Raw genomic sequence first — 14,574 nt, forward strand, 5'->3', positions numbered from 1 at the left:
TTGATAGCAACAGCTGCTTTCAACAAGTCCTCGTAGACACTTTGTCTCAGGACCAGCAACCTCATTTAGAGTCATGCATTGCCGTGTTATCAATTCCACTGGTAACTTTAAGATCTTAACATTAAAGATCGAATAATGTAATCTAAATTTAAACTAACAACAACGGGTTTTTACCCAAATATTTAGTGGCTCAAAACATGTACACCTGAAACACTGATGATGGAATGCAGATTCCAACAACGTTTTGTGATATAACCCGATTTGGTGTTTTAATTATATACCTTTTAAAAGGATTTTAAATAAAAAATTTTTATTGTGTTAAAGTTGTATTTTTGACCCACGACGAGACTTGAACCTTAAAATTTCTAGACTGCTCACATCGAATTGAGTGCACTGGACATGGACATCGACTATCAAATTAATTATTATCAAATTTTTGTAGTGTATCAGAATACAAAACAAAATTATTAAAAAGTAACAGCTTTATCACAATCTCGAATTATCTGCCAATTAAAATAAATTCATTAAACACAATTTATCTCTTACAAAATGCATGGAATTCCAAAACCTAGTCAGCATACAAATCCTCAGTAATCACGACTTAGTATCCAACCCACAAAATAACTTCACGAATCTAAAACAAAGAATTACAAAATCCATTTTTATTTGTTGTTTAGGTTTGGCTCAACAGCAGACCAAAGAAGACGAACCGAAGAAAGAGGAGAGTTTCGAATCCGAAATATGCAAAGATAAAGACGCGGGCGAGTGGTTTCGTTTAGTGGGAGGTGAGGGCGATACTTGTCGAGACGTCATTCAATGTACATCTTCGGTAAGTTAAAAAATTTATTTTATTCTTACAATTTTGATTTTATTATTATTTAATTTGTTTTAATATGGTTTTTGTTTTATTATTGCAAATATCATTAAGACTTTCAAAGATTTAATCATTTTTATAATTTTGTTTTTTGGTAAAATCTCAGTAAATTTAAAAAATAGGGATAGGCCGGAAAATTTAAATCCTTTTTATTTATTACTTTTTTTCCAAACATGTGCAATATATACTTGCCCTTAATAAATATGTATATGATATGGATACGTAAAACTAATGACACTAATTAATAATACATTTAATACGAAGTATCTATCTCTACATTATTAGAAAATGGTTTTTACATATCATTGGAATTTTCCTAAACCCACTGAATAAGGCATAGAAAGATATTGAACATTGGTAAATATAATGGATTTACAGCGAACCAAGCAACATGGACAAGAGTGAAATAATTACAGTAGTAGTAACAATATCTTCTTATTCTTCTTCTTCTTTGTATGTAGACATGACTCTAGCTGTTTTTCAATGTACCTCCAGTAAGTTGTCGTTCCATCGTTTTTGTGATCTTCCTACTGATCGTCTTCCTGTTGCGGAACCGTCTCTTGCCGTCTTTACTATTCTATTTGTTGTCATTGGGCTTATATAAATATAATATAGTAAAAATATAAGTGGACATATTTAATTGTAGACTAGATTTCACAAAATCGGAATTATAATAATATCTTATGATTTTAAACCACTATAAAGGTCGGAACAATTTTCATAAAATATTAGAGGCAGGTACAAAGAGTTCATTTTCAAAGACTGAAAGAAAACATGTTAGAGGCGTATTTTTTTAAAAAAGTAACTTCGTATCAATTTCTCACTTTTGGCGTAAATTTTCCTACGTAGTTTTTGATTAAAGACTTTCTGTGAACCTTAATAAGGCTGTCTTCCATAATATTTTGGTGCCATCTATTTCTTTGTCTTCTCTCTCGAAAAGAAAGCTGTAAGATGAACTATCTTTATATCCAACTTTGTCCTCTTTTTTTTTAATTTTAAAATTATTTTAGTTTTTGATTCACCATTTCGCTTTTAGGATTTCTATGTGATTGTTTCCCTTCAAGGAAGTCTCTTGCAATTATTAATTTTCCCCGTTTTTTGTCTGTGTGCGTGTTTTCCCTTTTGAGTGCTTTTTAAATAAAGACAAATAGTGTCAGCTGATAGAAAAGGCGACTATGGTGGCGTTAAATAAACAAGTGACAACGTTGACATAGTCAACTGAGATGCTGTCAATGGTTCATACAAATGTGGTGTCTTTCAACGGCGGCCGGCCAGGTGAAGTAGGTGAAGGTGAGGTTCACCAAAAAAATATAAATAAATTGCGACAAATAAAACAAAAATTAAAACAACATTATTATATCTAAATTCTGAAATCAATTATTTATTGTCTTTTAAATAATCTAAAAATTAAAAAAGACAACTAGCTTTATTAGCGGTACGTATTTGACGGTCAAGTCCTGATCTGTGTCACTAGCCGTGTATAATAGGATTCCGAAAGAGGTGAATATCATGTTTGAAATGCGAAATCCATCTGCATTAGCGTTCACGGTTGCCATGGCAAAGTGACGTCAGCCTATTCTTAGTGATAGCTGGGAAAACTGGTGAGTGCAGTTCCGTCTAAAAATATATTATCCGTATTCACCCACTGTTGGATGTGTATTTGGTATTTCTATTTTTCGGAAATTTCTCTAAGCGACAATATTTTGAAATTTAGTCTATGATATAGATATTCTTTATATAGTGTAGTGTATATTATAGTATTTATTAGTTTAGTTTAGTCACAGTATTAATTTTATTTGTTTAGTGCATTTTATTAATACATTTCTCTGTGGTTTGTTTCGGATTTCGGATATAAAGTGTTCTCGTGGATTTCGTTTGGACAAAAATAATTTTAGACAGACATGAATCCAATTAATGACTTCTTCTTCTTCTTCCTATGCCGTCTCCATTAACGGAGGTTGGTGACCACATTTCTAAAAATTTCTCTGTCTTTTGCAACGTGGAATAATTCGTCTACAGTCATGTTTGCCCAGTCTCAAATATTTCGCATCCATGATTTCATCTTTCTACCTATTCCGTTTTTGCCATCGACTTTACCCTGCATGATGACCTGCAGAAGACTATATTAAATGGTGGCTAAATTAATGACTTGGTGTCTAATATATTAGAGGCTCCGTTTAGGCATTGGAAAAATGAAGATAAAAGGGATGTTTTTTTACATTGTCGACCAACCAGTATTTTAAACATCTGTGTCTGATCCAGAGTGGTCGGCTGCAATCAGCATCTGACTTAGAGTGGGTAGCTGAATCGAAACTCACCAACGTGTTTTAGCAGGCGTGGTGTTTTAATCGCCAAAAAGCCGTCAATGAAATGTCAAGGTTCAGAACTAAAATACCCCAGGCAAGCAGAACGAATCGTATCTAGTATAAGTGCCCTAAAAAACTGTTTTAAAGTTATTAGGGCCCTAAACTCTATACATTTTTTTTTTAACGAATTTTAAATGAGATTTGGGCGCGAAGTAGGTACCAAAACTCCTTTTGGCTCCGGCAAGCTTTCCTCATCTTCACCACTTTTTTAGGCCACGGGCCGCCGCTGGTGTCTTTGTCGCTATTATAGGTTTATCTTTAGGAGGAGTATTATTTTCATCAAGATAAGGCAGCGATGACTTGCTATTCGCATATGAAGAAAAGAAAAAGTCGTTTTCTTTAAAAATATATCAATATAAAAATATTTCGGTCCAATGAAACTATGCTTGTGAATTCGAGCCCAGGTTTGTTTTTGAGTGGCTACTATTTTTCATATTTACAATATTATTAAAGACAAATTGAATATTGAGATGATCTGACCAGAATGATGCATTGACTAACAATTCAAGGCAGTATTATAAAATGTCTTAAATGACCAAAAACTGTTATGTAGAATTACTGTAGTTTATTTGATGAATTTGACGACACCGTAAATACTTATAAAAATGAACGTGATTCGTGTTTGTCTAGAATTCAGAATACTGATATCAATAAAAAAAGTTTAAGAAAAAATACGTATTTTTTTTTAATCTGGAATTTGATAAAAGGGTCTTCTGCAAAAATCAATACAAGTACTAGATTTTACCACTGTAAACAAAATCATTTCCTCATTTCAATTCGGCTTTCGAGAAAGTCACTTTAAAAATACCGCGTTGACTGAAATTGCTACCTGCTACACCCAAAATCTAAACGACAAAGAATTCTCTCTTGATATCTCGATGATCAGAAAGCTTTCGATTAAGTCTGTTATATGATACTATTACAGAAGCTACTAAACATCAGCTTGCCTATTTCTTTTGTCAAACTCCTTTACTCATACTTGTTAGACAGTAGCATCACGGTAAAGATCAGAAATAAAATTGCTACACTATATGTTTGTGCCTCAAAGTTTTATTCACACACCTGCCCCGTACACTATCTACAACAGCAAGTTCTCTAATCCCAAATATATAAACAGGATTACCTTACTTTAAAAGATATTGCTTAAAGTGGCACTTAAACTTACCGTAACCATATCCATAGGTGGCGACAAAGATGAAGAGTAGCAGCTAACCTAACTAACCAAAGTAAAACACAAATCTGCAGATAACCAAACCTAAGCGGCCACAAATATGTTAAGAGTCTCATATGTACACCACACAACTAACGTAACCACCATTCTAAAGAAAAAGGCTAAAAAAGAAAGACATTATTAACACCGTAAAGAACAGAAAATTGGCTTACTTTAGCCACCTGAACGTATACGTATATCCTAGCTGGCCAATGTTAGTAAATGGACATATCTAACGTCATCTTATCTATTTTAGTAATAAAATAACATGGGTCAATGTGGTCGCTAACATCACTAGAAGATAGGCACATATAGAAGAAGAAGCGGCCACGATATACAGCAATCTGAAGAAAGAATTGCCTTGATTCATTTGAAGACTAACACCAATTTTGCGATCATATAGATTACCAAGAAGTGGTATTAACCAGAAGACCAGTATGCTTAGTGCTCTATGTGACAAATTCGGACGGACGCAAGAGAAAACACGTATAAACACATACAAAACGTACATGCGGGCTGTTATTAAACATAGAGTAAATATTTATGCTCTTATGATCTTTAATCAAAACCGGAGACAAAAACTGCTAGCTTTGTAACTGCTGTATAAGGTGAATTACAAACCCAGAGACTTCCTCTCCGCTTAAATCCATCAACTATCGAACATCCCAACCATAATTCAGAGGCTCCTTAAAGCAAAACCATTCAAGGCCAAAATTGTTGAGCCCAAAACATTTTTAAAACTTCATGCTCATATTACAGCAATGTATTCATCATACATCCTTAAAGAAAAAGAAACTTTATTTCAGACCTGAGAAATTAATAACCACTATCAGCAACGGACTTTTTGACGAATACATGGATAGCCTATAGGCAACGCCTCTTTTTTCCGTACTTAGTAAATAGTTCACTTCTATTCAAACTATTCTCTCAAACCCTCTTTCCTCCAATCACATTTTTCCACAAAACCACAGACCATATCAATGTTATTGATGGTCTATTTGAGATTTTTAAGCATTTTAATCAAATGTATTATAGCATTTGTATCTTGTAAGTTGTCTACGATTAATAAAATGTCATCCACAAACATCATATGACTAAATCTTTTCCTCTATATAAAGGTCCTTATGTTGCCATTAAGTATTCTTAAATATTTACTCTACAGCTGTCGTTAAATGTTGGTGAAATATTGTCTCCTTGTGTTACTTCTTCACCTAATAGCTTTTTTATAAATATTTCTGATTTTGACATGTATCTGTAAAATATTGCATTAATAAATTGAAAAACATTAATTTTCAAAGCTTTTCTAGAAAAACGCTCCAAAAGGCGTATTTCGGATGAAACTTCTCTCCGTAAATCTATATCGTGAGACATTGCCAAAAATTTAAATAATTGTTGAAAATGATTATGATATGATTTACGAATAATGAACACTCTACTGGAAGTTGTGGTAGGTTATATTTATGCTTTCGGATGCAGTGGCATACGAGTATATGCTGAAACTACCAATAAATTAAAACTACTCGAATATTTTAAAAATTTTCTTCTTAGCATTTGCGTAATTCACAGAAACAATCGCATTGCTAAAACCAAAAGATTCTAATTTCCATTGCTACACCATTGTGAAATATCTACCATCACTGGGGATGCAAATTAAAAGAAAAACATATCCAAATATTCAAGTTGAAAAAAAGACGCTTACCAGATGTGGAAATTGGCTTTAGGAACAACTTTTAAACCGTCAATGGGCTGATTTTTCAGTTTTCTAAAAATACATGCAAAGTTATAGAAGAAAACCAAAATCTTGCTTTTATTAAAAGCAATTTAAAAAGCTTAACAAAATCCATAACAATGTTGGTATTGCAGATAGTACATCTATCTATGTATATAATCAGCCAAGAATATCCATCTTTGGACATAGTCCACTTTCTCATTTTCTAGAGTTCATTCTAGAATCATTAACCTCTTTATGATTCCAAAGTTTCCAATGTATAATTATTTTGTTCTTTTGGCCATCCTTTTGTCTTGGGTATGCTCAACAAATTTCCATTTAAGTTTTGCTACTTAAGTCGAGACGTCTTTTACTTTGGTTCTACTACGTATCCAGCTGTTTCTTTCCCTATCAGAAAGCCTTATTTTTAGCATCTGTAGAGGTGAAATATTTCTACCATATAAGGGACTTGGGGTCACTTTTACACCAAGAAAATAATAATATTGTAAAAAGATAATTTTAGAAAAAAACTGCAACTTTTGCGGTGTGTGTACTAGGATAGAATAAATGTATTACTGTAAATGTAAGTTTTTTTATAATAATTTATATTTTGCAAAAAAAAAAGTAAAAAAAATATTTTAAACTGAAAAAAATTAAACATATTATATTTAAATAACTAAAAAAGTTTTAATAAATAGTGCAATATGATAGTGAAATTAAAAAATGGCAAATCGTTCACGAGCGTTATTTCTATTTTTTGAACATTTACCACAAACTGGCTTTTTACATCAACTGCAGCAAATGGACGTCTTCTGGTCTTAACTTTTATAGGACTTAAGTAGCACATTTTGCGTTTATTTAGGTGTTATCAATTTGATCAAGCTGAAGAGGAAGTGATTCTTGAACGCCAGAAATTCTTCTAACTGTTCTTAGTAACTCACGGTTGATTCCATTATTTAGGTCGCATTGTTCTATTGATTTGCAGAGACGTATCACAGACTGTGTAGATACACTAAATTTTTTGTCAGATTTAGATAGACCTCACCCATCGCTATTTTTTTCCACAGTAGAAGAAGGCATTTGTTAAGGCAAATTATTTTCAAGCCATACTTGTTCGGCTCATTCGGAATGTATATTTTAAATTTACACAGAACTCTAAGCCGACTATTTCGTTAATAGTTGCAGCATTTTTCCTAATACTAATTAGAAGTAATAGACCTAAGAATGCATCAAATTCTAGATTATCGACATCAACTAATTAAGGTCTGTTCGGATCTTTCCACTTGTTTTTATATAAACGTAGATCTTGGTTAGTATATGTCATAATTTTTGCAATAAATGTATCTAAAAATAATAGTCGCCACACCTCTCATGGACGGTAAATGTTCCCAAGATTACGAGCTGATTTTTTAAAGTTTTCTAAAATTAGCAGCTGGAGCTCTTTTAGTAGATTTGTAACGATTTTTTTTCACCAAAATATCCTGGTCGAATAACTAAATCTGAAATATATTTAATTGGTTTATCACTTGCTTTGTCTTCGCTTAAATGTGTATCATCAACAGATATACTTTGGTCGCCTTCTTCATCAGCAAATTGCTCAGAGTCACTTTTATGATTGCCAAGATTCCAGTCCTTATCTGGAACATTTTCACTTTCACTGTCCTCAGCACCACAGTCCATCAGTTCTTTACTTAATATCTCCTCAAATATCAGGGATTTGGTGCCAACCCAACTACCACAAATTAAAGTGAAGGTACTGAGAAACAAAGAGCGACTGACCAGATGTAAGTATAACATCTAATGTTAGGAAGGTAATGGTAAAGGCAAAGCGGTGCTTTGCCTTTACCATTCTTACCATTTTTTTTTGTTTACCTTTTTTTACATCTTTAAAAAGAAGAACATCTGTGACTCACCAAAGTAGTGTTGGGTTCCTAATACCCTAACGAAGTTGTGCCAGAACGAGATGCCCAAGAGAGTTAGATATTTGACACTTCGTCCCGTCACAACTCCAAGACTGTCGGCGTTCAACTAAAAGCCTTTCCTCTGTCACTTAAACTTCAGGATGTAAGAGTTGGTTAAGGCAAAATATCTTTCCTGATGCCCTGCTATCATGAGATACCCATTCTTTCTCCCACAAATTCTCGGGAAAACCACACTCACACGAGCCACCAAAGACTTTCAACCCTGCCTTAGTGAGACTCCATCTCTTTCGCGTCGTCTGTCTCTTATTCGCTACTATTTTGGCCCGTGACAGTCCGAAACCCACCGAGGTGCTACTCGATCGTTTTAAACTTCTGTTGCGAGTTCCCTCTTCTCTCGTTCTTTTGAAGAGAGCAGCTCCCTAATAAATTTGTGGATGCGTGTCCACCACCACTTATCTCTCATCATTTTCTCCACCATTTCTCTCACGGAATCAAACATTTTGCAGTTATACTGTCTTTTCAAATTCTCTTTCATTCGCTTAACGCTCACATTCCATCATCGTGTGTGTCACAGTATCCGAGAGACCACAGTAAATGTACTGATCGGACTGAGCCCTTCTAAACCTGAAAAGGTAGCTGCGGAATAAGCCATAGGCTGTGAGCATTTGCGTCATATAATAATCCAGCTGTCTATCCACACAGTCCACCCAGCTTCTAAGGTTTAAGATTAGTGACTTAGCCCACTCCGCTACACCACGTATTGCCTCCCACTCTTGCTACCACTGACCGATTGAAACTAATCTCTCGGTCAGTGTTATCTTAATCGTCTCTTGCTCTCCAATGTACCGCTCTCTACGACTATGGATCCTGGTCCTTTGACCTGCCAGCACATGTAGAGGAACACAGCCGGTGATCACCCATAGAGCAGCTGACACAGTCTTGTAGGCACATGCTACCCGCAGCAGACTAGTTCTATCGACGCGTATCAAGATTGTTTTGTTTACTTGCCTGGATCAATCTACTCAATCAATCCTACTCAGTTAAGGGTTAATTATCCAAGTGTGACAGTTGTATCTCAATAAAGATAAAACATTAGTGAAAAATCCTCGTTTTTTGTACTAAGGTTATTTTATTCCTCAATTTATAAGAGAGTTTACCGAATGTTGCCCAAACCAAACTGCTCCTTCTTTTGATTTTTCTTTTTCAGTTTTTTGATAATAATATGTCTTAAGTATATGTATTCACGTACTTGTTATAATTTTGTTTGTTTACTGTTATATTGAGGTCTTCGTTTTTATCTTATCAGGGTTAATTTTATTCGGCTGATTTAACAACTTACAATTTTGTGGTTTTCTTTCTTTTTTTATTAGAAGTAGTTTATCCGTAGACTTTATAAGAACATACTGCTTTTTGGCAAAATTTTAACATTTTTCAAGCACTCTTTTTAGAATTTTATACTTAAAATCCGGCCTCTATGTGACTTCAATTTTTTAATATACTACTATTAGTTAATTATTATTAAGTAATCCAGATTTACGGCTTACAATCCCTCTAAGGGAAAAATTCACTTATCCCAGATATCTACGGTATCAAAAGGATTGAGGTCTGATGGGGCTCCTTCCGTTTTATCGAGCCCTAGGTGACTTGGTATGGTGGAGTATCTCTTAGCAATTTTCATAAACATCTGGTCGTTGAGAGTAGTACATCTTTCTGCATGATCTTATACAAATGTTCATTCAGACCCAGCTTTTTATGTTTTCTAGGAGGTTCTTCAGAATGACTCCAGTAGTCGAAAGAATTATAGGTATCGTTTGGGTACTTTTCATTCTTCATTGTCTTCTTATTTATATTTTCAGATCTCTGTACTTGGCGACCTTTTCGTTGTATTTTACACGCAGAATATTGTTGTTAGGTATATAGATCTGTTCTACTGTGTGTTATTGTTTGGTCTGTGAGCACAGTGCCGTCCCAATGTAGCTTGAAGTAGTCATTTTCAAGCATACTCTCTGGGACGTATTGATAATATGGGGGATGGTTTGTTTGTAAAAGTCCTAGTTTAAAAGCTATCTCTTGATAAAGGATCTTCCCTACTGAGTCATGCCGTTCTTTATATTTAGTTGCAGCAAATGCCTGGCAGCCCTTGGTAAGATGTTGAAAGGTTTCTTGGGCTTGACATTCATATCGGCATTTGTCGTTTAAGACCTGAGGATCTTTGACGATATATTTTAGGTAATTTTTGGTTGATATAAGCTGATCCTGAATGGCAAGTAATGAGCCTTCTGTTTCAGGGAACATCTTTCCTAATGTCAGCCAATAGTTTGACGTTATACTGTCGACATAGTATTGACTGACTTTATTGGGATGTTGCTCGTGCAGAGGTTTGCCCATCCAAGTGCCCATTTTTTCGTCCTTAGTAAGATGGTTTATGCGCATTTCTGGTTCCCTCAGTTTGATCGGTGTTGTGTCATCTACTGCACAAATCGCGCGATGTAGAGTAGATGTCTCAGCTTGCACCTGAAATTAAGTTCTTAAATTAGTGATCTGTTTTTCTAATTGCTCACTTATATCCATAAGTCCTCGTTCTCCTAAATACCGCAGTAATGTCGTTCTTTCTACTGCACTTCGAGGATGGTATTTTTGTGCCTTTGTGAGTTGAGCAAATTTTTACTGTTGAGGTGTTAACAAAGCAGCTATTTTACTCATCGTATAAACTCAGTAGCTATCTCAGTTTTCATTTGCTTGTGGTCAATCTTCCGCGCTTGCTTTATTCCGCAATATTAAGTTTCTTATTAATATATTTAATAAAGACTATGTTCTTTATTATACATTTTTTCATTTACCTTTTCTAAGAAGAGAATTATTAGACACATTTTACTGATTTCATCTTGTATAATTAATTCTAAAATATCACGGTTGTATTAAATCCAAAACTTTTAACTTTTTTCAATTTTACACAGCGATGGTTTAGTTTTACTTCTTTTTTACTTTTTTAAAGTTTGGATTCATTTCAAGAAATATTGGATTGTAATTTTAAAACAAAACCCTCATAGTAGTTGAAGCGAAGTGTTATTGAAATTTTTCTTGGGTAATTAAACATTTTTGTTGGGATTTTGAGTCAGACTAAATGACGCTAACCGTTTTATATTTATGCAAGGCATACTAGACAGAATACATTAAGCATTGTAAAAAATTTATTCAAACTGAGGCACAATAGAAAACTTTAGTTTTTCTTATTGTTTAGCTTTAAGTTGAAAAATTGTTTGAATGAGATATCATGGTTTTTTTGGTCTATAACGACAATAACATGAATATCTATATTAAGCCAATAGATAACTACGTATCGTCAAATCTAATATAACAAACTAACGACTAGTATGTACATAATAAATTTTGTGATGTACTGACGAACTTGCCAATAATAATATTATGCAAACATTTGCAATAAATTTAATGAAACCACCAAATAAATTAGATATTATGTTCGATATTATATTCATTAGATAAAATATAGAGCAACAAGTACCTAATGAAAGAAAACAACCTCTTTATATACTTCTAGCTCTACCTCTTTTAACAAAGAAAACGCCTGTTCCTTGTTACCATCTCAGATTTAAAAAGATTGTAGACTTTCACTTTTAAACTACCAAAAAAAAGATTGTCTACATGAAAATCACGCTGGGATCTACAACAGATGCCCTCGTTAGAAGAAGATTTCGTAATTCTTTACTTAGCCTTAATCAGACCACAAAGTTAAAAATTCATAATGAATGTTATATAAACTACTTGTAGTACAGTGTTATCATTACAGATTTATATTTTTTTGTCAAAATTTGTCAGCTGTGCTTCTCATTTTCAGGTAGGCTTTTCAAAATTTTTAATATTAAAAGATTTATCTTAATCAAGTTTTTTGGCTTATAAGTTACTTCCAGTTCAAAGCTGGAAGCTGTAGCTTAAGCAACTGACGAATCTAACAAATTAAATTTTCCAAGCTAGTGCTTCTTTTATAAGACCAGATACATTTCTTCAATTTGCCAAAAAGGCGAATAGTAGAATATATCTTCAAAAGGAACTTGATACATACTAAGAAATATTCCAAGCCAAGATAAACAAAGGTTATAACAACCTACATCTAGAGCTTAAGGATAAAAAACTCTGATTAATCACAAGTATTCTTACTGAACATTGCCTTACTTCGCTATCATTTGTGTATAAAATGGGTAAAGTTGCTAAAACAATACACATATGGTATAAAAACTGCGGAAGGATATATGACTACAGGATTGTATGCCAATGCCATAGATATCCTGGGACATATATTGTCTGCCTGATAAGATAGCAAATATAGCTAGGAAACCGACATTATGCTTCTTTTTTAAAACTCTTAATATCTTAGGCTAAATCATACATGTAGCAAGTATACCAAAGATCTATCAGGTCACATTGTAGAAAGGTAAATGAGTCCAAAAATCCAAACGATTCCTATCAAATAATCTTTTGACATTATTTCTCATTTTTTTATTTCTGCTTGTATGCTGGATTCTTTATCTTCTAAAAAGGAATTTCTTAAAACTTTATATTAGTAGTTCTACTTTTATTCTACTTGTTAGTCATAATGTCAATACCGCCGGGACCCTATTCTTGGATATATTCGCATGTTTGATTGGTTATGGGACGATTGCGCCGATTTTACCTGAGGGTACGGTTGCGTCGAACTAACTCGGATGGTCACTAATCTCTAAACCTAGATGTTATGATTGCTTAACATCTTCCTTCTGAAACTAATAGACGTACGATGTACGTAATAGCGACTGCGCGCTGTAATGCATTATAACGAAATAGGCTTGGCTGTTAGATTATATAATTTAAATATACACATACACTTACGGACTTATATTTACTTATTTATATAACATTTCTTTCTATTGTTTGAGATATGCACACCTAATTAATTAGATTAACCCTGCGGTGCACGGGTGATAATTTGATACACGAAGGAACGGGTTGGGTTTGAGAAGCCCAAAAATTAGACTAAGAATTTTATATGTTTAATTTTGTAACAACAGGTTTGCGTTGCATATATTAGAACTACTACTAAAGAAAACTTACATACATTAAATGAAAATGAACTTCTATTATAATATTAAAACTAAAAATATAAAAGAAATTACATACTACAATATGGCAGATGTTTAAAGAACACCTTGTATATAACTTATTCATTCATTTTATCAATGCATATGCGACAAAGAGGTACGGTATGTTCTAAGCAAATAAATTTTTTACAGTAGTGACACCTGCAGCGAGTTTTACGATCTCTACAAAAAGCACAACGCCCCCTTTTATTTTGCAGGTGCTTCTACTAGTCCAACACCACTGAGTTTAGCAGCAAGCTCTCTTATATCTCGTGCCAAATGAGGAGATTGAGCTCTTCCTTTTATATTGTCCATCGCTAACTGAAGACCTAGTTCTTTTAAAAAAAATCTTCTTCTTTTGCTTGTTTTTAGATCCGGTGTATTACTTCTCTGTATCACAAATGCATTTATTGTAGCAACATCAAGCAATGTATAAAATATGACTATGAGCCAGCGTTTTGTATTTCTTGCGACAGTATAGGAACCTCGAAGTTGATCAATGGTGTCCACACCACCTTTCGTAGAGTTATAGAACATTATTGCTTCAGGTTTACTTTCGTCACCCGTTGTCGGATCGATTTGGTCATAATGGTGTAGGGTTGACAAAAGAACAACATGTTTTTTTGGTTTTGGTATATAGGACAATATTGTCATATCTTTGCTAAATCCAAACATAGTTGATTTTGGCGGTCTATTGTTCATTAAAAATTCGGTTGGGATATGCCTTTTGTTTTTCCGTAGGGTGCCTACAATTGTTAGACTATGATTTGTTAGTAAGTTTTGTGCGAGTTCAATTGATGTAAACCAATTGTCCATTGTGACATTCCGGTTGATCTGGAGATTGGTTTGCAAAGCCGCTCAACCACATCGTTGACTGCAGAACTGATAGAATATGGACCTGGTGGTTGTGTACTGGCATATATTTGTAATTGATAAGTATAGAACGTGCGAGAATTCACCAAGGAAAATACCTTCAGACCGTATCGGGCCGGTTTTTTTGGAAGGTACATTCTAAAACTACAGCGACTTCTAAAGCCTAAAAGCATCTCATCGATAGTGACATATTGGCCAATGGTATAATAATTTTGAAAATTTTCAACTACATCCTCGAATACGACTCTAACTGATGCAAGTTTGTCTACTTGTGTCCGTTCGTCCCTTGTACGAATATCATTTAGGCGTAAGCACTTCATAAGAAATCGAAATCTGCGGAGAGCCATCGTTGCCGGAAATATGTCAATGCCCGTACCATTTCTTTCCCAAAACTCAAAAATTGAAGTTCTACCTCCACCGTAAACTCCAGCTAAGTAAAGCAGACCAATCAGAGCTTTTAGTTCACATATATTTGTTAGCCTCGCATCG

At 33.9% G+C, this 14,574-nt stretch overlaps 1 protein-coding gene across 1 annotated transcript in view; it reads left to right on the plus strand.

The window, feature by feature from the left end:
* Positions 1 to 14,574, plus strand: part of serp (chitin deacetylase-like protein serp) — a 116,038-nt gene that overhangs the window by 50,619 nt on the left and 50,845 nt on the right. Inside the window, exon 2 of the mRNA XM_072532717.1 lies at positions 678 to 829. Coding sequence (XP_072388818.1) covers positions 678 to 829 — 152 coding nt within the window. The remainder of the gene's footprint in view (positions 1 to 677; positions 830 to 14,574) is intronic.

This window comes from Diabrotica undecimpunctata, chromosome 5, assembly GCF_040954645.1.
Source record: "Diabrotica undecimpunctata isolate CICGRU chromosome 5, icDiaUnde3, whole genome shotgun sequence".
NCBI lineage: Eukaryota > Metazoa > Arthropoda > Insecta > Coleoptera > Chrysomelidae > Diabrotica > Diabrotica undecimpunctata.